The sequence below is a fragment of the Peromyscus leucopus genome, chromosome X, assembly GCF_004664715.2.
Source record: "Peromyscus leucopus breed LL Stock chromosome X, UCI_PerLeu_2.1, whole genome shotgun sequence".
In the NCBI taxonomy this organism is placed as follows: Eukaryota; Metazoa; Chordata; class Mammalia; order Rodentia; family Cricetidae; genus Peromyscus; species Peromyscus leucopus.
The window spans coordinates 96,855,376-96,882,376 of record NC_051083.1 but is presented as its reverse complement, the minus strand read 5'-3'; the positions used below and the strand labels follow the sequence as shown (position 1 = coordinate 96,882,376).

General features: G+C 37.4%; 1 protein-coding gene across 12 annotated transcripts in view; it reads right to left on the bottom strand.

Annotated features, from left to right (window-relative positions):
• The window catches only part of Pak3 (p21 (RAC1) activated kinase 3), a 277,471-nt gene that overhangs the window by 76,271 nt on the left and 174,199 nt on the right, over positions 1 to 27,001 (bottom strand). For 11 of the 12 annotated variants that reach the window (XM_028876944.1, XM_028876946.1, XM_028876951.1 and 8 more), the window contains one exon: positions 15,162 to 15,363. In XM_028876944.1, coding sequence (XP_028732777.1) covers positions 15,162 to 15,336 — 175 coding nt within the window. In that variant the 5' untranslated portion in view covers positions 15,337 to 15,363. Of the gene's footprint in view, positions 1 to 15,161; positions 15,364 to 22,212; positions 23,938 to 27,001 lie in introns of those variants that run through there. The other variant, XM_037199414.1, reaches the window with a different exon arrangement.

Here is a 27,001-nt window from a genome sequence, read left to right as displayed (position 1 = left end):
AACTCATCCTAACATTCAACCTGATTAGCTCAAGGCTGGTATTTGAAGAGAACAAAAACCCAAGTGCCCATCACTTTCTGAATGTAGCTTCCATATTCTGCCGGAAAAGAGAGCAAAGTCACAGATTACTGGCTGGACCACAAATTGCAAATGTCATTTGGCTTGGAGACCTAAGTATGGATAAATTTTTCTTGCTACCTTAGGGAGAGCTAAACTGTCCAAACTCTCATATATTGTCATACATCTCAATTCTATCACCATATAACGAAACAAAAATCCTTCTAATAATCTATCATCCCTTCTATACCTAATCCTAGTATTCTGTATTTTCTCCAGAGCTAAAGCTTATATCATTAAGAAAAAAAGCCTCTTTTCTACATTACACCTATTCATTAAATGCTTTAATCATTTCTTGCCACAGGTTCTCAAATTTCTCTGTGATCACTGTTATCTAGGGGATTTATATTAAAAGTGAGATAATATTAGCCCTACCCTACATGTGTGAGTTGTCAATTATCTGATGAGGGTGAATGCTTCCTCAGATATTCTAGTAGAAGCTGTTCATTCTTCTCTATCCCAAGTCCTTCCTACCTGCCAGAATGGGGAAGTTATACTTCATTCCAATTTATTCCAAATTGTTTATTTGAGGTCATTACTTCTGCATTTGCCTACAAATTACACCCCTTTTGAGGTGATTGCCACTTTCTCCTTATTCATGGCCCTGTGTCCTTTGAAGACCTTGGCTTCCAGTTTTCCTTCCTAATCTCTACACTGACATTACTCTGAAACCAAAGATCTAAGTGGGTAATTTCTTCATGCTCTTCCCTTAGGGGGATTCTTGACCTTCCTCAGATCTGATCAGTGTTATCTTCCTTCCATTGTTTTTCCAATTCACTCCCTACCCCATCTTTTAAAGGAATGATTGATTCTCAATCAGACTTTACCAGAATACCATGGAGAATTATATAAAATTTCAATATCTGGTATCTACTTAGAACTGACTGTCAGTCAAATGATTTTACAAACCTCAGAAAAAATGTATAGCTAGGGTAGAGAGCCCCAAGTACTCCAGGTGCTTTCATTATCCAGAACGACCTTTTCTCTGAAACAGTCAATTCCATTTTCTTGTACTCTAAGCTCAGCCTCCCATTCTACTAACCTTCTAATTCTCCTATGTCATTCTACACTAATGTCAACAAAACCTCCATTCTCTGGCTTTCTCTATTTTAAGGCCATTTCAACACCTCCCTGGCCTCCATGCTATGGTGCGTCATGTAAATGGCTCCTACTCTACAGTCCTAGGAACTCTCACACCATGAATTCCTCTAGCAGTCCTCTGACAAAGCTCCACCTGACATCATGCAACCCTGAAATTCCTCCACTTCTATACTAGAGCTGCTGAGGATCACTAGCTGGAGGGATTACATGGCAATGCGGATTCTTTTATTATTCGGGTCACACACTAACGATTCTTGCAAGATTCTTTTTCTTCTTCCTTTTTAGTATTTCCCTCTTCACTGGAACTTTCATTTAGGCTCAAGAGATATGTTGAGATCTCTCCACTCAAAAAAAAAAGGTCCTTCAACCTCCTCTTATCCATGACTCACTGCTGTAATCACTCACCACTTCCTTATGAGGGTTAAACTTATACAAAAATCAATTTATACATTATCTCTCACTTCCCCAACAACTATAATAACTCCCCGAAGACACACATTAATCTCTTTCTTTCCCAAGTGCCACTTTTCAGTACTTAAACCACTCACTGTCTTCTCAATAAGAACCAACATCGTTGATCAAGAACATCTTGAAACTCCTCTACATAGCTGTTTCCTAGAATCCACTTCTATATTTCTGGCCTTTCCTTTTCAGCCTTATTTGCAAGAATTGTTTCCTGCTGGTCGGTTAGATCACATTCGCCTTCGGTCGCCTCTCCTCATTGAGTCATCTTTTCAACACACCTCCTTTATTTCAGCATCCCCACTATCCACATGCCATCGGTGCTCTCAGATTTGCCTCAGCACAATCGCAACCCTAGTGTAGAGAACTTGCCATTAGATAGTTCTGGCTGCTTGCCTCCATGGCTCCTTATGGGAAATATTCCTGAAGCACCATGAAACTACATTTCCTTGGTTTCCTACCTGACCCTTCTCTAGATCCTCTTCTTGCAACCTGATTTATTCTCCACCTTTATAATTCTCTTGTCTAAATACTGCATCTGCATTTCCTATCCTTTTTCTAATGATACTGGTGCCTAAGTCCGTCATTTCCATTATGCATTGTTCCTCCATAGCTTTATAATCCCACCTTCTTCTCCCATCCTCCTATCTAGTTTGAACTTCTTGTAGTTATATCCATGAAAAGTCAAGAAGCAGTGCTTCATGCCTACTGCCTTTGCAACGCTGCTATTGGTACTAGAAATGCCACTCACTCCTTACATGACTAGCTGTATTCTATGCCTACTTTATACACTTTCTGTCTTAAGACTCACCTCAGTTTAGTGGTCATCTCATTCGTGAAGCCTTCCCTAACTGCTTTCCCCTTCAGTCTTCAACGTAATTCCCTTTCTAGTACCTGCTTCTGTTTTTACTTGCCAGAGTAAATTCTACTCATTGACTAACTTCCCTCTTACTGAATCATCAGTTTCTTAAAGGCAGAGATTGGAATTTAGACCTTCTTTGCTTCAGAACAGTAGAAGACTCAATATTTCATAACAAATCAAATGAATAAATGAATGAATGGATATATGGCCTTCATTATATGAAATGACCTTATGGAGACAGCCATGATTATTTGCTATTTGTTTATGGATGAGGAAACAATGACCCAGGTCTACCAAGAAGGCCAAGGAAGTAAAGGTTACATTTTAGGGTTATTTTTGTAGTTGAATTTGATGATGGTGTCAGTGATGTTTCCTCATCAGAGGGAATGACTCTCTATTCATTCAGACACATCTCTAAGTGAGATGTCACTTGGATGTCAAAGGCATATATTACCAACATAGTTGGCCAGAATTTAAGGTACAGAGAAACAACCAGTCTCCTTCAGGTGAAATCACTCAACAATGCTGTTTACTTCCTGTGATTTGTTCTAGAAAACTGTAACATGAGTCTTACTTGTTTTAGGAGGTCCACTTGCCACCTTCCCCCAAAATTCCAGAGAGTTATGTTTTTCTTTCTCATTAGCTGTCATAAGGTTACTTCCAGAATTACTTTTTAGAGTACTTTCTAGCTCCTTGAAAACAGACTGTGCCACCAAACAAAAGGAATGGCAGAAGACAGACACAGAGAAAATTTCTCTACATAAATTTACCCTAAAAGTACACACACATACAAATCATGTTAAAAGCAATGGAAAGCATGCAACCTGTTCCAGTACATGTGGCATAATTTAGAAGGCAACACTTAGAGCTGCATTAATAATGCAGAAAGACAAAAACAAAATATTATGCCTATGCTCAAATACGGAAATACTTTTTCAAAGAACAGTAAACACAGAGATTGGATAGTTCTCTGAAGTAAGCATTCCATCACTCTGGTAATATGGAATAATTCAGCTTCCTTCCATCTTCTCTGAGTCAGTGAATGGGTCAGTTAAAAAGTGCACATTAAATTAGGGGTCAACATGGTGATAGATTATGCTAAATGATTCACTAGGGACTTACGCAATACTCTAAAGTTGCAAATTCACTGGGAGAAAGAGCTTAATTTTAAAAAAGGAGCAGGAAATCAGTCAGAATGGCTAAGATCAAAAACACTGAGGACACTTTATGCTGGAGAGGATGTGGAACTCGGGGAACTCTCCTCCACTGCTGGTGGGAATGCAAGCTTGTACAACCACTTTGGAAATCAATATGGCGCTTTCTTAGAAAATTGGGAATCAATCTCCCCCAAGATCCAGCTATACCACTCTTGGGCAGATACCCAAGAAATGCTCAATCATACCAGAAGAGCACTTGCTCAGCTATGTTTATATCAGCATTGTTTGTAATAGCCAAAACCTGGAAACAACCTAGATGCCCTTCAACTGAAGAATGGATAAATAAATTGTGGCACATATACACAATGGAATACTACTCAGCAGAGAAAAACAATGACATCATGAGGTTTGCAGGCAAATGGATGGATCTAGAAAAAATCATCCTGAGTGAGGTAACCCAGACTCAGAAAGACAAATATGGTATGTACTCACTCATAGGAGGATACTAGATGTGGAACAAGGATGACTGGACTGCTACTCACATCACCAGTGAGGCTACCTGGAAAACAGGACCCCAAGAAAGACACGGGGATCACCCAATGACAGAGAAATGGATGAGATCTACATGAACAGTCTGGACATGAGTGGGAGCAATGAATGGCGAGGGTCGAGGGAAAGAGAGCGGGAGATCCCACCTGGATTAAGAACAGAGAGGGAGAACAAGGAATAGGAGACCATGGTAAATGAAGACCACATGAGAAAAGGAAGAAACAAAGTGCTAAAGAGGCCCACAGAAATCCACAAAGATACCCCCACAATAGACTGCTGGCAATGGCCGAGAGACAGCCGGGACTGACCTACTCTGGTGATGGGATGGCCAAACACCCTAATAGTTGTGCCAGAAACCCCATCCAAGGACTGAGGAATCTGGATGCAGACATCCACGGCTAGGCCCTGGGTGGAGCGCTGGGAGTCTAATTAGTGAGAAAGAGGAGGGTTTATATGAGCGAGAATTGTTGAAACCAAGGTTGGATAAAGCACAGGGACAAATAACCAAACGAATGGAAACACATGAACTATGAACCAAAGGCTGAGGGGCCCCCAACTGGATCAGGCCCTCTGAATAGGTGAGACAGTTGATTGGCTTGATCTATTTGGGAGGCATCTAGGCAGTGGTACCAGGACCTGGGCTCGCTGCATGAGATAGTTGTTTGAAACCTGCGACTTATACAGGGACGCTTGGCTCAATCTGGGAGGAGGGGACTGGACCTGCCTGGACTGAGTCTATCAGGTCGATTTCAGTCCTCGGGGGTGGCCTTGATCTGGAGGTGGTGGGAAAGGGGGTTGGGCTGGGGGGAAGGGGAGGGGGGCAGGAAGGGGGAGAACAAGGAAATCTGTGGCTGTTATGTAGAACTGAATAGTATTGTAAAATAAAATAAAAATAAAAATTTAAAAAAAATGATTAAAAGCCCTGAGGCAAAATGTAGCTAAAGAGAAACAGATTAAAATAAGAGCTAATAAATAAATAAATAAATAAATAAATAAATAAATAAATAAATAAATAAAATAAAAATAAAAAATAAAAAAGGAGCTGGATTACTATACTAGAGAACATAGGAATTAAGTTGGAACAATAGAGAATAGATGTTCTAGTATAAATGCATACCACAGGAAAAATATAGACATTTGTGGTGGACAGTCCATGTGTACAAGAGGTAGGACCCAAGAAATGTGCCACAAGTTCCAGACACATAAACCATCTATAAGGTGCAGGAAGTGGGACATGCAGCAGAAGTAAAAGGTCAGAAGTAAGAATGCATATAGCAAACAGATGTAAATGAAAAAACAACAGTAAACACATAGGGAATGGTCTTGAAAATCAAGAATGACAGAAAGATGAAACTGGCGATAATGGTGAAGAATGTATGGGAAAGGTCTGCAAGCAGGTGGGTGAGATAATGGAGTTTTTCTGGAGATAAGCTACTTAGCTCTGTGCTGTTAAGGTACCCTGGTAGCACCAGGCTTCACTCCGACTGAGAATGAACAGTGGGTGTGCAATGGAGAAATGAAAGGACCGCCCTATTACTACGTCTTTAGCTTCTGAGGTCAATTACTGGGCACTTCCTATAACCTCTTTCTGCTTCCCTCCCTCTCTCCCTTTGGGTACATACATGTGTGGAATTTCCATTTAAACTGTATGTACCCACATACATGTATTACTTTTGCAATTGGAGAATTACCTGAGGATAAGGAGCTTGTTCTCTTACGATTTTCATCACTGAGCTAGACATATAAAAAGCAGGCACAGCTATTTTCTGAAAGATACAAGCAGTTCAGACATGCTCCAGATTCTTTTATTTCTGAACTGACAGCAATAAATTACATTTGTTCTCAAAGTCAGAATATAACTCAGATCTATGGATTGGTCACTTGCTCCTATGTCTCTATTTTATAGTATTCCATGAAGTCCTTTAAAAGATAACAGTGATATAATAAAGCAATTTATTAGACCACTTTAATTGGAGTTCCTGTGGATTTGAACTTTCCTGGAAAATGACTGCATCCTACAACCCCTGGCTTGGCACCAGAATCCCTCCTCATTCCTTCTGGTGTGTATTAGTAAAGCCAAATAATTTGTTCAGGAGGAGCAACCACTTTCAGCATGAGAAGTGGGCATGAGTGAGTCAGAGACCGTCATACTAAGAAGCCTATTGTATGACACAATATCCCTACTTTTTGTGGGGGAAACCACGATGGAAAGATATAAAAACTGTTCTTAAAGTGTTATCCACATTCTATGGATGATAACATTCATTTTTCTTAACAGGAGACCTTTAGTGAGTTGCTTATTCTTTATCTAAGTGAGAGATGCTTTCTGTGATTCATAGATTGTCTGTAAAATATTGCCTTTGTGGTTTGTGAGGTTTAAAATACTTTAGTGTCTAATTGACTACCCAGGCAGTGAATTAAATATGGAATTATTGCTTTTTTCTTTCATTTTGTTCCATTCTCTGATTCACAGTCACAGAGCACAGTGTGCACTGTGCCATCACTCTCGAGTGGAAAGCCTTCTGAAGCCCTTTTTATACTTGATTAAGTATAAGTATCTCAGAACAGTTCTTCCCAGGTCAACAATAGCCCTTCAGGTGGTGTCTTTGTGAAAGCAATAGTCCCAGAGGGGCTGATTTCTGCCAAGGTTCTACTCCCTACCTCACCTGCTTTATATACAAATATCCTCTTTGGAGGGGACCCACAGGAATTTCTTACCTCCTGAATTTCTGACATGTAAATCTTTTCCTACACAGCAGGCAAAGTAATTGTCTAGCTTTCTCATTCAGGAGCCTGGAAATTTATTATTTTACCATTGAAAATATTTGAAATACTCTGTGGTAAGGGCAGTGGAAAATCAGGCCTGAAACACCACTTTAATTTTGGTTCCAAGTATTTGAAGAAATTGATAGTGAGGGCCAGGTAAAAAAGTTAAAAATTAATGAGGTTCCACATAACTATTTCTTGCTTACACCTGGAATCTTGGACAAACTGCACACGGATTCTGAGTAGAAAAGCAAGGTTCTTATCAAGCAAGGAAGAGGGCAAGCTTAGGAAAGAGTGCAAGAGAAGAGGCAAGGGACCTCCTTCTGTTCTATTTTACACAGTTATCCAACATTTTAATTTTATGAGCATCAAACATTGCTAGTGTAATGTGGGTAACAGTTACGTGGCTAGATCTGTTTAGAGAGCCCTTGGCAGTGGGACCAGGACTCACCTCGGGTGCATGGCTTTTTGGAACACATTCCCCAGGGTGGGATACCTTGCTCAGCCCAGACACAGTGGGGAGGAGCTTGGTCCTTCCTCAACTTAGTATGACAGACCTTGTTGACTCCCCAAGGGAGGCCTTAACCCCTCTGAGGAGTGGATAAGGGGGGTGGAGCTGGGGGAGGCAGGTAATGGGAGAAGGGGGAACTGGGATTGATATGTAAAATGGAAAAAATTTAAATAAATAAATTAAAAAAGAAAATAAAACAGTTTAAAAGGCTTCAAAAGAAGACTGTAATTACAGAAAAAATGATGCTTTAAAACAAAATCTAGTTGCTTTTTGCTAGTAAGGTGGGTCAAGAGGAAGAAAAGCTTGTAAGAAAAAAATGTCCAAGGTCATCATTGCTAATTCACCTAGGTTTCTCCTTTTCTTAAAAAAAAGTCCGCTTTTGCATATTCCTCTGGTTAAAACATATTTTCAAAACAATTCAATCACTGCCACTTGTTTGGGCAAGTAATCATTGAACTCTAAGGCTTGTGGGTTTTGGTGCTGGGTCTGTCAAACCTTAAGTAGTGGATCAACTTTGTGGGAATCATTTAATGTTTCTAAAATGGCTTCTTGTATAAAGTGGCTTCTAGGAAAGCCTCACTTCCATCATAGGAGGATTGGGGAACATGACTTTAAACATTAGTATGTAGCTGGGAAGGTACAATATGTAAGGTCTATTCTCCTGCCCTGGGGGAACTTGCTAAAGTAATTCATAAGATATAATTGGCCTATTTGAATCTTCTTTGTGTACAGTTTATTTCCTTCTGCTTGGTCTTCAATGGCTATAATGATGGTATGTACAGATAAAACTACAAAGTGGTGCCTGATTCTGCAAGAGTCACTACAAGCTTAATTCATGAGCTGGATGAGTCATGGAGATGATCAGATGAGGACAAAGAAATGACAGTCCCACGTGAGGCATGCAGTCAGTCTCTTTGACACATGTAGATATTCATAACTTTCTCTGGTTTCCAAAACACTCAACAATATTGATCATTATGGGAAATAATTAGGAAGTTGCCTTTCATCTCTTCCCAGGCAACATATACTTGCTCCATTCTTTTTATAGTCAGTTCAAAGATGCACCAATTTCAATGGGTAATATTTCAAAAACATAAGGCAAAGATGAGGCAGTGTATTAGGGAGACACTCCTGTCCAAGTGGACAATTGTGTAAGGTATAAGTCTAAGAAGGATAAAAATGCCACACATACTTTAAGAAAGAACTTTCATAACCCTTGACTACTAGCAACTTTTGTATCTTTCTACACTTCATTTCAAAGTATGATATAGCACTTTTCTATTTTCCTCTCTCTTCCTCCCCACTCCCTGTTCTTCCTTTTATCCTTTTCCTCTCAGATATCACTCCCGCTCTTTATTACATTGTATACATCTCCCAATCCTATATTTTATACCTGCCTTCAATTTGACTGTCTGGTGGTTTTAGTGGGCAACCATGTTTTCATGAACTTTTTTTTGTTTACTAGCCTTGAAGTGGGAACATGGGCTTTAGAAGATGGGGAGAGTGCATCCTTGTCCCACCTTCTTCCCATTTCAACAAGGGACTTCCAGGAGTGAAGGAATAGATATGAAGCTCTTCTTATGGGACATAGCACTAACCCTAGAGGGCAAGAAAGAAACTATACCCTTCAGGCTTCCCAAAGGATAGGCCAGGGATCTATGAAGAGGACTCCCCATGGAACTAAATGGCTATTTTTAGAGAACAAAGGGGAATGCAAACACTATTCTGGGAGCATCAGGCTCTGCCACCTGGCTTTCTAGTAGCAGCACATACCCCTCCATTAATTGCCACTCCTACATATTATTAGTGAAACAATAAACACTTTACACTCCTGCAACAGTCTTTAGCTTTACCAAAAAAAGATTACATACTGTGACCACATTAAGTATATTTTATTGTGTATTAGATGAATATTAGTAATGTGTATTAGCCAAAACATTTAATTAACAAGACCATTAAGGATAGCTGGGCATTTTCTTGTTGCACCACAATGCTCCCTGCTGTGTAGGGTATGGAGAAGACAGCATATTCCAGGGATTAGAATAACAATGTATTTTCAACACAGTAACAAGAACTATGTAGCCCTTCATAACTCATTCACATGCACGAATATATCAAGTTAAAGTCTCACTTTTCTAAAACATGCCATTTGCAAGCCTGTGAAATACACATACCAAATGATAACCTAACCCACAAAACACCAAAATCAAATGTTAGCACATCTCTATTGTCAGGAATATCATGTAACTATCATTTTCTGCACAACAATTAAAAATATCTTTTTCTGAGATTCATATACATTTTAAAGCACACTGAAATTTCTTAATAAAAATAACAGCCACCACTGGCTTCTGATGAGAGCAACACAGATTACTACACAGTCTCTTTGTTCCACTGCAAAGAAGGTTAATATAGTATAATAAGAACAGTCTGTTTTTGGCTTCCATTCTTTGCAATGTGGTCCTGGACTGTGTATTTAAGAGCTTATACTGTTATGCCTGCAAAAGGGGGCTAGAACAAGGAATTCATATACAAGGTGCCTGAATCACAGATTGGCATCCAGTAAGCAATCAGCAAACGAGTGATCATTTTCTATGTGCCACAATTTTATTTCTATCAAATTATTTCCTCCTATACCTCCAAGCAAAGGGGCCGTCATATGGTTCCCCAGAGCACTAAGCCACAAAACTCTCCAGATTTCCTCACAAAATACATATGAACTATTTTCTCTAAAGACACAGCACTTCATACAACACTACACATCCTGCAAAACATACCTGAGGCTCAAAAGCAGTATGAGACATAAAACACACGAGCACTTGAGAAACAGATGTCACATAGAACAGGCAAACTCCAAGTGCAGCCTCACCTGCTTCTTTATCACATTTTCTTCCAGCTTTAACTCCTTAGCATTGATTACTTTGTGGGGCACTATGTCATTTTCAGAGTCCTTGCTGCATTTATTTGCCTCATTGCCTTCTCCTTACTGGTTTATTTATAGTTATATATTTATTAATGAATTTACTTATTCATCCATGTACTTATTCACCACCTTATCCCAAAACGGATGCCAGCTGACACACAGGAATACATAAAACACAACATGAAACCATGTATTCAGAACAGATATGGATATAAAAGGAAAAATGCAGAAATAAAGTTGAGAACATAAAATGAAGCCTGGAACACAGCTGGTACAAAGTGCACACATAACAAGAAGTCTCATAAATGCTGCATAAAGCACACATTTTGGTCCAAGCTTTGTAGGAGTCAATGAGAGACAAACCTAATCTGCCTCACACTTCACAGTGTCTAGAAAATAAAATAAAACCGCTTATTTACTATATCCTTCTCCTGGTCTAAATCCTTCAAATTTTGTATAGTACACTCTCATAAAATGGTGCCAAACTGTGCCTCCTACATTGTCTTAAAACCGAGACTCAGTTCCTAGAACAGTCTCCAACAATGACAGGTCCTCAACCTCAAAATAAAATCTACTCCGTATTTTTCTCTCTACATGCCTCTTGTTCCATTTGGTCAATGAAATGTAGCTATTAAAGAGGCTTCTTAAAAAACAACCAACCAACAGATGTTCTCTACACAAACGGAAATTTTCAAATTTGAAATTTCCCAGTATGGAGACCGAACCAACTATTTTTAATTAAGTAATGAAGTAGATGTTATTTATAATGGAAAAAAATTAAGGAAAGATCACAGATATCCAGAAAGAAAAAAAGGAAAAATGGTTAAATTAAGCATGATGTCATCATATGTTGACATATTACACACTATTAAAAGTACACTTATAAAGACTTTTAAATGGAAGCAAATATTCTTGATATAAGTAAAAAATTCAGAATACAAAGCTATATACAGAATATTAACTATGTAAAGATATAAACAAATAATACACACACATACACTCAGAGAATCTAGAAAGAAATGTTTTCTGGGATTTGTGTTTATGAGTGATTTCTTTTATTTGCTAAATGATTATTAATATTTTACAAGTTGACATTGATGAATAATTCTGATGATATGATGAGAAAAGGAGGGTCTATGAGGAAAAATATCACCCCAGTTACCTTTGGTTTATACAAGTATAAGAAAATTTTCTTTTCTCTTAAAGTATTCTGTAACTGACATTTGGATTCCAGTCCTATCAAAAGCTACTTTATAAAGATATAAATTCAACAACCTAGTTTCTGGTTTGTGGAAGTTGTTAAATGCCACAAACATAACCATAGCTCACAATTATCTAGCAGTAGTTAATTTACATTTGTAACACTCATGTAACTACAATTACCTTAGGTTATCACAAAGATTTGGTAAGGCATGGCAAACCCTACCAGCCTCATTTAACAAACAATAAAAATTGAGGCTCAGTGAAGCTACATGACTGGCCCAAAGTCACAATCACTACTGCCAGAGATCTATATAAATCCAGGCCTCCAGAACACATGCTCAATGCTCTTTGTATTAATTCAAAACTGATTGTGATAATATCAAACAGCCATTAAGAAGTAGGGACAGAGAAACAATATTCCCTGCTCACCCATGAGGGTCAGGTTCTTAGACAAACCTGAAGTTTTCAAAGTCTAACTGAGGAAATTTTGGAGATAGGAGAGAAAAACATGGACATCAGAAATGAGGTCACAAGGTGAACTTTTCAAATATCTCATAAATCCTTTATATGCAAAAATAATAACAATAATACACTAAATAAAAGGAATAATTAAAGTTTCCATCACTTACAATACAATAATGAAAGACTCTACATAATTTTATTTAGATCCCTGAGATGATATTCAGGGATGATAAGGACATCCATATTACTCTTTATGGTAGAGAAAATGAGGGTGACAGTGAAGCAATGTACAGTGGTGAACTGTTAGTGCAAATCTTAGATGTAAATGTTCTCAGAGTGATTGAAATCCTGTCTTGAAGCTTTATCAAAAACATGAATATAAGCAGCATTACTTAATGACTTTATCCCCTCTGTCTTAAATCTTTGAGTCCAGTGAGGGTGTTTAAGTATCACAACCTTGGTGATTTAGGACTTTCTAACATTGACTCATTACAGTCTTTAAAACATAACACTCTTAGAGCACTTCTTTGTAAGTGCAAATAAATTGTCCATGTTTTCTCTGCAGGTAGGTCATTAGATGTCTAGTAATACTAGTAATTGATAACTGATGACTTAAAAGTTTGACTTAAGATTTTTTTTTGGTGATTCTTCATAATACCTCTTTATACAATTCTTCAAAAATTATGCAAGTTTTAAACAGGTAATTTTGATATGAAAAGATTCAACTATTCATTAGTTTCCTTGGAACATCTCACTCTTGTTCTAAAAAATGGTTCCTGTTATTTATGACTTTGTCTTCCAGTCTCAAAAACTCTGATTTATCTTTATTGTTCCTTCTGATGACCACTTCTGGCATACAAGACCCTCCCTGAAGAGCATCCCATAAAATATCCTATCACATATTAGTGCAAACAAGTTCATATTCATATTTTAGTTACATAAAAGTTCATCATTCATAGGTTTTACTTGATCCAAAATTTCACTGCCTTCAGGAGGAGGTCCTGAACAATGCTGCACTACCTCTTGTCAAATATGGGTTGCACTATACTGAGCTTTGGCAAACTAGCTAATGCCTCTTTCATTAAGAATACAGTATTTGCCGGGCGGTGGTGGCGCACGCCTTTAATCCTAGCACTCGGGAGGCAGAGGCAGGCGGATCTCTGTGAGTTCGAGGCCAGCCTGGGCTACCAAGTGAGCTCCAGGAAAGGCGCAAAGCTACACAGAGAAACCCTGTCTTGAAAAACCAAAAAAAAAAAAAAGAATACAGCATTCATAATTAAGATTCCTTCACACTAGTACCTTCAGAACCTTTGTGAGACTTTTAACTGTTAAATGACATATATTTTCTACATCTTCCTGAATGGCTTGAACATACACTGATATTCAAGCTGAAAGTCAAAATGTGGCTGGTATTAAAGGTCGTGTTTACCCTAGAATATGTGCATATTGGCAAGTGCATATGAAGTACCAAATGGATGCTAAGAATTAACAGGACTTTTGAACTTAAGGTTTTCTTTCAAGTAGTCTTGAATTTCTCCAAGAAAGCACTGTTCGAGCCATTCCTGAATAAGAGATGAAGTCATCCAGGCTCTTCTGTTTGCATGCCAGTTCAAGAAAAATTTGGCTCAGATTTTTTCCCCTGAGAAGATTTGGGCATACTTTTCTAGAGAATAGCAGTGGTTTCACTATGAGGTCATTTGAACTGTTGACATAAAAGAGAAATGCCAACTGATTTTGCTGAATTCCTGATCACCAAAAGGACAAACAGGACTTTTCAAAGACAATAAAATCATGCACTTTCATGCACCAAAGATTTGTGTTGAGCTATCCATTATTCAACCACTGTCTGCAAATGTAGAAGATGTAATATAGGGATCCTTTCTTCGGCATCACTATTACAAATAAATTGATCTCTAGATAGTGACATGCCTTCAATTCTCACACTACCCTTTACTTTCAGAAAATAGTTTTCAAGATCCACTTAAGTACTGGCAAACCTTTTTTTAGAATTCCCCTTTATAAGGTCACAAACCCCTTTTGTGGAAAGTGTTTCATTATTCTTTTACTTCTCTTCAATCCATAGGTCATCAGGGGAAAACATCTTATAAACACACAAGAGGCAACATAGTCACTAACAAGAATTTAAGCTCTTATGATACAAATTGTAAGTTCATTAACACTGTATAAACATGCCAAACTACTTTTTTTACCTTGAAGACACTGATTTATAATGACTTTTCTTTTTCAAAGACATTACCTTTCTTTCCATTTTGGCCAATGTCAGTGACCTTATGCTTACTTTACTCACATCCTGTTCAAGAGTTATATCTACAGGAGCCATGTTTCAGCTTTATGGTAATTAAAACAACTTTATAAGCTACTTACTAAAGAATTCACAGAACCAAGTGTCACAAAGAGGTAACATACACTATTTAAGCAACAAGTTGTATCATGAATGTCACATGAGTAAATGATAATATACTGTGACTTTCATGCACATGAAATTGATTTTGTAGGTGACAACTGGTAGAGGAAGAGAGGAAGCAAAGGACTTTTTCTTCCTACCTGTGATTCAGACAGACAACATTATGGTAACTTGGACTTACTCCTGTATACCTAAAATCAAAATATTTAACTCAATATCTTCGGTTACTGAAAAGATGTACATAAGTAAATCTATCTATACACTCAAATATCAAAAATGGACAACTTAGAGTTAGGAAAGAATTGATTTAAATTCTACCCTAAATTTTCAGAAAGCAAGTTGCTGTTTTTACACTCAATACAGAGCTCTTGTGATAATTTCCCTTCACTTAAATCTATAAATCCAATTTATGTGAGAGGCAAACACAGCATGTGTATTTTCCATTATCCCACAGGAAGTCAATTAAATGCAATCCTCTGCCAAAAGGCAACCTCTGAAGATGTAGATGGAAAGGTCAAGCAGGTCCTGACCAACCAATGCTCCAGAAGTGACTACCCAAGAAAGAAAGTTGCAAGGAAAGAATAAACTGGCCCCTTTTGAATGCCCGGCCACTGATACTTTACTTTTATCCCCTCCTCCTGGGAAGATAGAGCGAAGCCTGGCTTTCTTATTCTTCTCTTCGGGGGCCATGGGGAGTGGTTTGGAGCTGTGGTTGAGTGCTGAAGAATCACGGTTGTTACTGTTCATCCTCAGTGGGGGAGCTGGGGGTTTTTCTTCGTTCTCCAAGCTGTCAGACATTTTCAGTTGCAGCTGACTTCACAGCTCCTAAAGGAAAGCAGTGGCAAACAGGAGGTAAGGGAGGTCAAGTCTAATGCAAGTGTGGTACACATGGGGAGTCTAGCATCCTAGAAATAGCATTGTTCTCTCATTCATTCATTCATTCAGATTTCCTGTGCATTTTGAGAGGTTCCTCTTCTGGAGAGAAAAAATTGCCTCTCCAAAGGCTAACAAGACAATTTATCAAAGTTGAGGTAAATGCAGTCATCAGTGACTTTCAATATACACATGCAAATGTGTAAGCTTCCTTGATTTTCCCACTCTACTTTCTGTTGTCCATACACAGTCTCTGAATGAACAATCTCTGAATGAACAATTTACAGTCATTTTTCTTTAAGTACCCTACGCTGATGATCATAATGGTCAAGTGGCACAAACATTTTAGACTTGAAAATTGATACAGGCTTAGATGCTGATTGTCAATTGCCCACAACCACAATTTATTAGCTGCTTTAACACTGGCATGCCTTGGTGTCTGCTTCTTACTTCTATGTACCTAATTTGCAAAGTGATTTCTGCAGTTTTCATTATTTAAAAAATAGAAAAAGCTTTCTATATACATGACAGTTTCAGGAATGTTGGGGTATACTGTCTTGGCACACAATGCCCATCTTTTCCCAAGCAAGTAACCAAAAAAGGTAGGCAGAATGCCATTATGATCAAAGGCAGAGCTCAAGCACCGGGAGGAGATCTCATAATTTTACTCTGTCATATTTCATGTGCCAGAAAGGGACTTTGGCTGTAAAATCTAGTATTGATGTAACTAACCGTCTTATTAAATAAGAAACACAGAAACAATGTAAAAGAGAAAGCCGAGAGGTCAGAGCTCAGAGCTAAAATCTCACCCTTCCTTCTGCTGTCCCAGCTTCGCGAAAGAGAGCTACTTCCTGTCTGTAAGTCCATTTTCCAGTCATTCTGCCTTCTCATTGGTTGTAAACCCAAACACGTGACTGCCTCGTCACTGTCTGAATGTACAGCCCCCTAGGTCTTAAAGGCATATGTCTTCAATGCTGGCTGTATCCCTGAACACACAGAGATCTATGGGACTAAAGGCGTGTGCCACCACCGCCACACTCTGTCTATGGCTCTAATAGCTCTGACCCCCGGACAACTTTATTAACATACAATCAAAATCACATTTCAGTACAATTAGATTACCACCGCAATCTAGTCTAGGTTTTAGGAATTTATTATTTACTATGAATTTCACTTATTTAGGCACTTATGGCAAAATCTGAGCACATTCATGTTTCATCCAAATCAGGATGAAGTAGAAAAAGTATGGCTTATGTCCAAGTGTCCTCTTTTTCTAATTCTAGTCTTTCTCTTATAGGAGTTGAACCTCACAGGCACAAGCCAGGTCCAAAGAGTGATTTTGGAATGAATTCACGGTTAGAATATAAGAAAAATCAAACATAGCTACAATAGAATCTCTACAAATTTATCTAGTATTATTTAATATTAATTTAGAAATGTATTAATTCTCCAAATACAACTTACCATGTCACTCTATGAAAAGGACATGTACTGTAAGTGAACATAAGCACAACAATAACAGAGTATCCCCATTAACTGTTGGAATAAGAAATGGTCTGCTGCCAGGCAGAGGTGGCACACACCTATAATTCCACATTCTGGAGGCTGAGACAAGGGCATCTCTGAGTTTGAGGGTAGCCTGGTCTACAGAGTGAGTTTCAGGACAGCTAGGGCTGTTACACAGAGAAACTCTGTCTCAAAAAAGAAAACAAACAAAGACATGTTTTGCCATAGTTCCTTTTAGCTTTAGTGGTCATAGTGCTTTTATTGTTTTTAATAATGATCTTTGAATCATATCATATGAAGAGAATTTAAAGTTTTTACTATGTTTCATAAAATTCTGTTTGTAGAAAAATGAATGTAACTGAAAAGTAACAAAATAAATGAAATTAGCCAGGCTACAAAAGATAGATATTATGTTTTCTCTCACATGCAAAACACAGATTAACTAAAGTATACTAAAGCAGAAGAGATGTTTAGAACAAGGACGAGAACCGGAAAAAGGAATGATGAAAGATAAGAAAGGGGTAAATACGGTCAAAGTACATTATGTACATGTACCAAATATCATTAATGAAATTATTTTGTATAGTAATATATGGTAATAAAATTTAACTTTTTTTTCCTGCTGGGTGGCTGCCAGGTCCCAACGATTGGCCTAATCTTCATTTGCACAGATCTGTTTTCTTTTGCTTTGCCATGCCTTGCATTATCTTAATGAATTAAGAGCAATTCTGCATCTTTTCAGTAATCATTGTGGTGAAAGCACCTGGTAATAAATGTCTTGAAATCACCACCAACGACCTGAGAAGCCCCATGTGTCCTGTATAAGTGAAACTACAGCATGAGGTACAATGAAAAAATAACTCTGTAGTCAAGGTGAAATATGTGTACACATGCTAATGGTACTAGTAATTGTTGTAAGACACGTGTGAAAATCGGGCTAATGAACCACATTCTCTTTTGCATTTAGACCTTTGGTCCTTCAAAATTTACTCTTTTGCACAAAAGATTGACTTCAGCAGTGGCACTATATTTTACTGGGCCAGCTCATAGTTTTCATTTAGCCACTGGGAAGAATTTGGTATGAAACTGTTCCGAGTTTGATACTAATGTCTAAATGTGAAGTTATTACTACAAAAATCTCAGATATGCAACATCTAGCTTGATTAAAAAAAACTAAGTATGAAAGTTGCTGGGCAGGACCTGAATATTTAAATAGCAATACCAAGAGAGATTTCTGGAAAGTTGTGTCCCACATAGATAAAGTGCTGCAATTTTCCAGATGATAAATATTTTCTGATGACTCATTACTTAACTTGAGATGACAGAAGTCAGAGAGACAAGCAGGCCCTCTTTAGAACAGATCTGATCTTGCATAACAAGGCAAGAGTCTAAGACAACAAGAGTTCTAGGGCAACGACGAAATTTTAAATACTGTGCTCCTTTGTTCTTGAGAAATAGGCGTGGCGTCCACACCTATTTACACAGTCCTAATTACACTATGTAAACAAGGAAGCATGCTTATGTACTGCTTCTTTTCAGGCTACCTGATGACCTTGATGCTATCTGACCAGGTAAGTTTTAGGTTGAGGATTAAGGACTACTTAATTGAAAACCCAAGCAAAACTCTTCTATGCTGTACTACAAATCTACAATTCAAATTTCAGAACCACTGACACAGCGTGATATACCAGAGAACTGAGCTTCTACGGACAACTTTCTACTTCTCAACAAATTGCAATGCTTTTAGATGTTTTTAGCTTCATTAGCCTCATCAGGACATCATCAGAGGGGTTAGAATAACCCTTTACAGAGATGAACATGAGACTGAAGAATGAGCGTCCAGTTGCACACTGGGAACATAAAGCATGATCTAAATACTCTTCATTTGTGTAGACTTTACAGATTTTATTTTGTTTGAATTATCTTGCTATTACTTCAGCTCTTTGTCAAGTTTTATACAGTACAAACAAAAATTATCTTCTTGACATGGTTAATCCAACTTCAAAGCAAGTGCTTCAAAGCATGCTTTTGAAAACAGTGGAGAAAGGGGAGGCATTCACGAGGAAGCCTTACTGTTAATGTATTTTTTCCCAAGTGGGAGGTACCTTGTACTCTTCCATAAACGTAGAAAGAGAGAATCCTATTATGTCATGTTTGTAAAGAATACCAATTTACTAAGTCAGGTCCTCTTCTGAGACAGCTTTCTACAAAGGACACTATTAAAGGATCGCTGCTTCAATCTGCCTATGATGTCATTATTTCCAAGATCTTAAAAGAGACTATTTTGTTTGGGATGGCTGTAGGCTCCATTTCAAGTATTATACAAAGGCACTATTATTCTCTAGGAGCCCAATCAAAAAAAACTGTTTAGTCTTAAGTTTAACTGTTGTTTTTCACTTCTACAACAGAAACTTTCAAGTGAGTGGCACTTTAGATCTACCACAGGCCATCTGTTTCACTTTCAGATACTGGCCCTTAGTATTGTGGAAAAATAGCTAACACTAGTGTACAAACAGCCACAATTTATATCTGTTCATAACCTGACTGCATAGCTACTACATTTTTCACAAAGAATTCAAATATTTTTTGGGGGGGCTGCTATGTATTTTTGAGCCAGCCCTTGGGAGTTATTGCTGACATAGCTCTGTAATTGCAATTGGAATGCATTTGCTATAAAAAAATTATTTTACTATGACCAAGAGTCATTAACAGCCTATTTTAAAACCACCAGGATACATTATGTTTGTTTTTTATGTCTTTTCCTCTCTCCTGTCAGTCTCACACACAAGTATGAGGGTATGTGTACATGGGTGATTAATGAATACACATAGCTCCTTACTGACTTGTCTCTTGACAAAGAACCTTTCTGCAAAGCATTTTTAAAGGAAAATAGCTGTTATGATGCAGGGCAACTATAGATGAAATGATTAGAAATGTTCAATGACTCTCGTTATTCTCTCATTTTTCCAACATGCATTCTCCTGATATGCAGTACCAGACTAAACTCTCAGGAGATTAGAAAAAAAAAACCATCAACTTGTGCAGATCTAAAAGTCAAGAGAAAAGAACAGTAATCAACTATGTACTAGCTAACATGGTCAAAATTCACCCTATGACATATAAATTGAATTGGATACAGACAAAAATGCCAATTGTGCCCATTTATTACAGGTACTGTATACCAAGTATGTGAAGGATGAAAAGCCAGAAATTCTGGTCCTACAACTTGCAAGACCACTTATGAAGTCATAAGCAAATAAAATAAATATATTAAACAGATATCATGAGAGACATATACAGAAATAAATAAATGTTTATATACTTTCAAAACTGATGTAATTATTTACTTGCATATTTTCGTCTCAACAAAACAAATATATTGTCTGCCTTTCAACCAAAAGCCCAGTCTATGAAATGCACAGTCATAACCAAATGAAAGCCCCCAAATTAGCAGCAACATAAGCTTATTACCAGACATTGGCGATCACACCAACATTATTTAATATTCTTTACATATGAAATTAGAGGATACACCTCAAGACTGGGATAGAGCCTAAAGGAAATGTCCAGGCTAAACTATAATGTTTCTGGTATATTGATACAGATACAGAAAATAGAATAGAACAATGTTCAAGAAATTGTGATAACAGTTATAATAATCATTTAACACAAGGACATATGAAAGAATATGGATTTTAGGATTGCAGAGCCATAGTAGCCTTGCAGCAGAATTCTATTAAAACATGAGTGTATCATGTGGAAGTTCTTTGGTGGGGGAGGTTCTATATAAAAATTATTAGTGCTGTAGATCAAGGATTAAAATTTTAATGACCGCCTTTAGACTTCAAGGTATTAAATAAGCATAGATTTAAAGTCTCCTTAGATAATTATATCAATATAGAACTATATTTTGTGTATGAAAATGAGATGAGATTGCTGCCTTTGTTGGAATGATGTATACAATGAATTGTACTTTGGTGGTAGGAAGAGAGATTCAAGAATTACACTTGCTGGTTTTTCTTCTATACTCCCTTGTACCCTCAACACACACTTCCAAGATGGCTATGTATGTATTCAAGCACAGACTTCAGTGGGAAACAAACCACATCTTGGTAATTAGCCTAGGCGACATCAAACCCACTCTATTAGCAAATGAACGTACCTAGTTCAAAAATTCATGATTGACAATGTGAAAAAATATAGTAGGTGATTTATAAGTAGTCTCCTTCTACCCCACCACCAAAAGAAAGAAAGAAAGAAAGAAAGAAAAAAAAAAAAGAAAGAAAGAAAGAAAGAAAGAAAGAAAGAAAGAAAGAAAGAAAGTCACGTTGCTTTCCATAAGGCTACAATCTTATTATAAAAAAAGTATTATATATTACTTTGCATTTCTATAGCAACTTGTATCTGAATATTTCTAGATATGTTTCAGACATTAATTTCTATAATATGTCAAAGAGGTATTTTATAGAAAAGATAATGAGCCAAATATGAGTCTCTAAGGTAATCTGGGATCACACTGCTGCTCACAGACTAAATGAACAAGGTATAGCCCATCCATTAACCATAGGCAGCTACATAGACCTAACTTAGGATTTCTATCATCTTGTCTCAAAGTGCATGGAGCCATTGTGCATGCATTCCCTCTCAATAGATCATAACCTCCATGAGGGTAAGAGCCCTTCTCTCATAAGTGCATGCTTTCATATTATCTGGTACTGTGTATTGTTCCCAACAAGCATTGTATTTGAGATGATTAAAAGGAGCACTATACATTCTAGACATTGGTTTCAACTTTGAGTAGATTTTCACAATGTTATATAAGTCTACATTACTACTTATAGCAAGTCTGAGCCAAGAAAGGCATGCTTGCAAATACTAGCACTAGTCTAACTGCAAAGCAGATGGGCATCATTTAGAAGGCAGCTAGCATCTGGTTAACAATATCTAATTTTTCAAATATATAAGTTTGTAATTTCTAAAATAGCTTCCATGCTCTGCTCTGGTTTGGGTCTCGGATCAACACAGTGAAGAAGGCATTACCATTTCTATGTCCTCCATGAAGAATGTACAGAGTATTGGTTAAGTGATAAAAGAAGCTAAAACACCAAGTCTAAGATACCTTAAATTCCTAAATTCTTGCCGGTTCTCTTTCAACAGTACAATACAACAATATGACATATATCCAAGTAAACAGAAAGATGCACACACTTCTCATATACACACTTTTAATCTCTTGAAATAGCAAGAGAACATGTATAGCCCTTTCATAGCAACTCATTTCAAGCTGGTACTTACTGATTTCATTTGCTTCTCCCATCCAAAGGCCCAAGGCTATTCGGTTTATTGATAGAACTCCAAAAGGTTTTGTTGACTGATTGTACCAGTTCTTAGACGGCCTTGTTTTGGAGCTTGCCTTTTCTGGGAGCACTCACCAAGAGAACTCTGCTATCAGAGACAGGGGTGTGCTGTTTCAGAGAGCCTTGCCAGGGAGATACCATTACAGTGGATAATGGAGGGAAGCCATGTGTAAGATCAGTTGATCAGGAGGAGCTGAGCTACTTGTTAGGCAGGAGATTTGCAAAAGCAGCCGGACAAGCAAGGGAGGCACTAGCTCTTTTTACAGCCGTCTAGTTTCAATCTGAGATTATGCAAGAGATAGCTCACAGATGACATATATACAAGCACACTCACACAGAAAACATTCATGTTCTCTTTCATTCACACACACAAATGAGGTCAGCTGTACAGTAGTCCTGTCCCCTACTAACGTTCTTGTGAGACTTCCATTGTTTTCAGCAGCAACCTGGCATTGAGGCCAAGAAATCAGCAGATTATAGTTACAGATTTCAGTGTCAGACTGTAAAAAAGGAAATCAGTAGGTATACCTGCAGCTTCTGGACCTCATAGTCTGCATATATTACAAGGGACAAATAGTTCTTTTTCAAATGACTTCTTAAGCCTCTAGATATATGCAGCATCATAGTGTATTATTTATTATATATGCTGCATGAGCTAATGCCAAGAAAGTGCTAATGACTGTCTGGTTTGTATTTATATTTACAGACTAATGCGTCATTACAGGCTTCAGCTTTTCATTGCCAGTACCAATATACCTAATATAAAGAAAGAAGCATGAAGTACAAAGGCAGAGGTATTTTTAAGCATGAAAGAACAGAAATAATTACACTAAAAGATACCTCAAAGGAATAGGTGGGGAAAATAAAAGGAAAGCAGAATCCAGTAATAAAACATTTCCGGGTTCTCAAATAGAAAATGTAATATCCTTGGAAACATTCAGATGGAACAAATTAGATGCAGACTAATAGCCTTAGGGAGCAGGGTGTGGTGAGCCAATGTATTGCATTTCCAGCGTTCTAGCTGCTCCCTCTTACTATGCATGGATTATAATTATTCACCACAGTGAAACATCAACACATTTTCTTAAATTTGAGCTCAGAATTTCAATTGCTGAATTTCCTAGGGCTTTTTGCATAGCATTGAGATGCCTGGATGCTGCTTGTCAACTTATGACTCACAGCTCATTATCTTAGCTCCTAGTTGTGTTCCTAGTTTCCCTGTACCCAGAATGGCACTGAATAAGGTAGAGGTCCATGCATGTCTGAAGAGAACTACATGAGGGCAGTTGAAATCTGCTATTATTATTATTTCTAAACCAAGAACTTAGATCAACTTAGTGCAGTTTATATTTCAGCTAAAAGCAATTTCCAATCAGATCTGGTGGTTAAAGAGTTTGAGCTAGCAGAAAATATAGCAACTCTTCCCTCTAGCTTTTGCCTTTTAATCCAAGTTTAAATATCCACAATTTAAAAAGGCTAAGCTGTTTCAGAATCTTATTTGAGAGATACTAGGAAATATGAAATGATATCCTTAAAAAAAGGTTCCAACTGGAGAGATGATTCAGTAGTTAAGCACACTTGCTATTCTTTTAGAGAACTGGAGTTCAGTGTTCAGTATTCACATGATGGTTCACAACTATCCATAATTCCAGTACCAGGGGATCCAGCAGGCAAAATATAGATACAAATAAAATAGAATCAAATAAATCTAAAATGAAAGTATTTTTAAACAAAAGTTTCCCTAAATTACTGGAAGAAGAATGAGAGGTGACAAGATGTACTCTTCGTTTATCCCACTTTAAAAATAGTGGCCACAGCCCTGCTTAGAAACTCCTTATCTTTGCTGCCCTCCCCCAAATTACCACCCAAAATGACAAGTGTTTTACTCTGAAAAAATAAGGCCAAGTCTGGCATAGTGGTACGCTCATATAAAACAAGAAACAAAACAAAAAAAAATCTTTAAGTTATACAGATGCACACAGGGAAAGAAAGAATCGTAAACCATTGCCTTTAACAGGAAAACACACCAGTTAGTGCTTTATTTTTGTTACTCTGAGGTTGACTTTCATTTCCAGAAAACTTGAGACAAAGACGTACTACCCTTTGAGGAGCTAAATATTACGACTTTACTATTAAGGACCTCTAATCAACTCATCTGTGCACACTCTCATTTATTTAACAAATCTTTATCAGTACTGTGTTCCAGGTATCATGCTAGGTGATAAGCATAAATAAATAAGTATGTAGCCCTGAGTGAAGTTGGAAGTCTCAAACAGTGGCTGCATATTATCCTTAAACACATACTGAATGGATAGACAACAGTATACCTACCAAGAAAATGCAGTATACAAATATTAGATATTGGTTTTAAAAACCACATTCTGCACTTACATCCCCGTCTATGCTACCAACCTTCCCATGTCTATGGTATTGCATTGGGTATAGGGAGAATACAGAGATGGATCAAGACCAGTTCTTGTCTTCAAGGAAGGTAGACCGTAGGAACACAATGTGATACAATCCAGGAGGCATAAGATGCTTCAGAAGGAAGGATAAAATAGAAGGCATGGTTAATGTTCCCAAAGAAGTCAAGAGGATGAATAGTATATGACAACTGTGTAAGAGTTAACCAGAATTTGATCAGTAGGAATCAACATGTTATCATAAGATAGTATCCAATAATACAGTCTAACAAATGACTACTCTGAGTACATTAGTTATTTTTTTTTCCTGGCCTTGGGTGCTTGTTTCTACTGAGCTGAAGGATGTTGATGCTGCATGAGGAAGAAGAGATGTCAAAATTGTGTAGAAAGCAGTATTTCTAAGTCTAAGAGTCAGGTCCCTGGTTCCAGATGAGCTACAAATGAAGAAACCAGTAGAGTCTGACACAAACATTTTAGTACTGAATGTATATATATGAGCAGGGCAGACATCTTGGAAAATGTTATTAGTAACACAATACTTGGAAAAATAAATTATTCTTTTGTGTTACTTTTAAAATCTGAGTTATGACATCTTGTGTAGCTTTCATTGGGAGGTAGTTCTTTTTTAGTTAGTAGATCTTTTTATAAGCCTGAAAAAAATTATCTCTAAGGAGAGAAAACAGATGATTGCAGCTCTACATCCGGATTATTCTACAATGCTATTCACTCATTCAGCATTTCCACTATGTCTGTTCTATGCCCAGCTACACAGAGGAAACTCAGGAAGGAAAGGGGAAAATGGTTATTTAAAACTGCCTAGATGAGTAAGGAACAGCATGGCCCCTTGAAGAGACTTCAAAGGACAGTCATGACAGCTTAGTTCAAAGATGAAAACAGGCTGGTATTGAAAGAGAGAGGGGAGGCTGAAGAAAGAAGCTTTACAGAGGAAGTATATTTGAAATGAATTAGGGAGAGCAAGCAATCAGATCATAGGAAAGGCATGTTTCAGGCACAAAGAAGAGTATATGTTAATATCAAAAGAAGATCAGAGAAAGACAGGGAAACATAATGTGGAGAGAAATTAAGAAAGGTCTCATATGCCGTCCTATTTGGTTTGGCCTCTTTCTACCTACACAAAGATGTTTGAAGTAGTGGAATAGCACGATTAGCTTTCATTTTAGAACTAATACACAGGCGACAATGTGGCAGATATCTAATTCCAGGTAGTTAAAATGGAATAACTTTTGAAGTACGATATTATAATGATGAGTCAGGGGATAAGAAACACAGGAAATACAGAGAAAGGAAGGGAGGAGACAAGATTCAAGGAGAGATAAGCAGCTATTTTGGAAATTGACCAACAATAGTTATGATGCTGGGCCTGATAGAATACAAATATTAAATATTGTTTTAAAAAGAAATCATAGCCGTTTTAATATCCCCATGCCACCAACATCCTGATGCCCAAATGGAATCTGATTAGATATATATTACTATCCAAGGAGGTACAAAAGGACATGGGCGGCCTTTTTGTTTTATAGCCATGAGGTTGTGTTGACGATTCTCACCAGAACTGTGTTTCAGTTTTTAGATTTGTGAAATTAGAATAATCAACCAGCTTAGACAGTGGGAAATAAAAAACTGCATTTGGTATGAGGATAACACATGCGATTACACTAGATTACACTAGCATTCCTCTGCATAGCAGTCACTGGCCTATCAGCAATAACTGTACTCTTAAGAATAACAAATTGTTCTCAACTTTTTGGCCAGTAGGACATCACTTTTAAAGAGCTTTAAAGAAAATGCATCTAAATTTGTATATAGGCTCTTCCAAGAAAGACAAAAATTCTAGAAAGACACAAACAGCTCTCAAATGCACAGCGATAGGAGACCAAAAACAGTGACACATTGGAAATCTCAGTAAACGTGAATCTAGAAATATCTATGGAGAAGCAAGACCAATAGATGTTTAAGCATCTTGCTCTTGAAATCATAAGTAATAACAAGTTGAAGTAACTGTAATTCATGGTAGAAAAAAAGATATCTTTAGCTATCTGTCTTCTCAGTAAAAATAACATTAAAACAATAACAATGGAAGCATAGTTGTGATACATTGGTTTTGGCTTGTGGAATTATTTCGAGAACAACTGGACATATGGACTCAAGATTTTTTTTTTTTTTTTTTGGTTTTTTGAGACAGAGTTTCTCTGTGTAGTTTTGGTGCCTGTCCTAGATCTCACTCTGTAGATCAGGCTGGCCTCCAACACACAGAGATCCACTTGGCTCTGCCTCCCAAGTGCT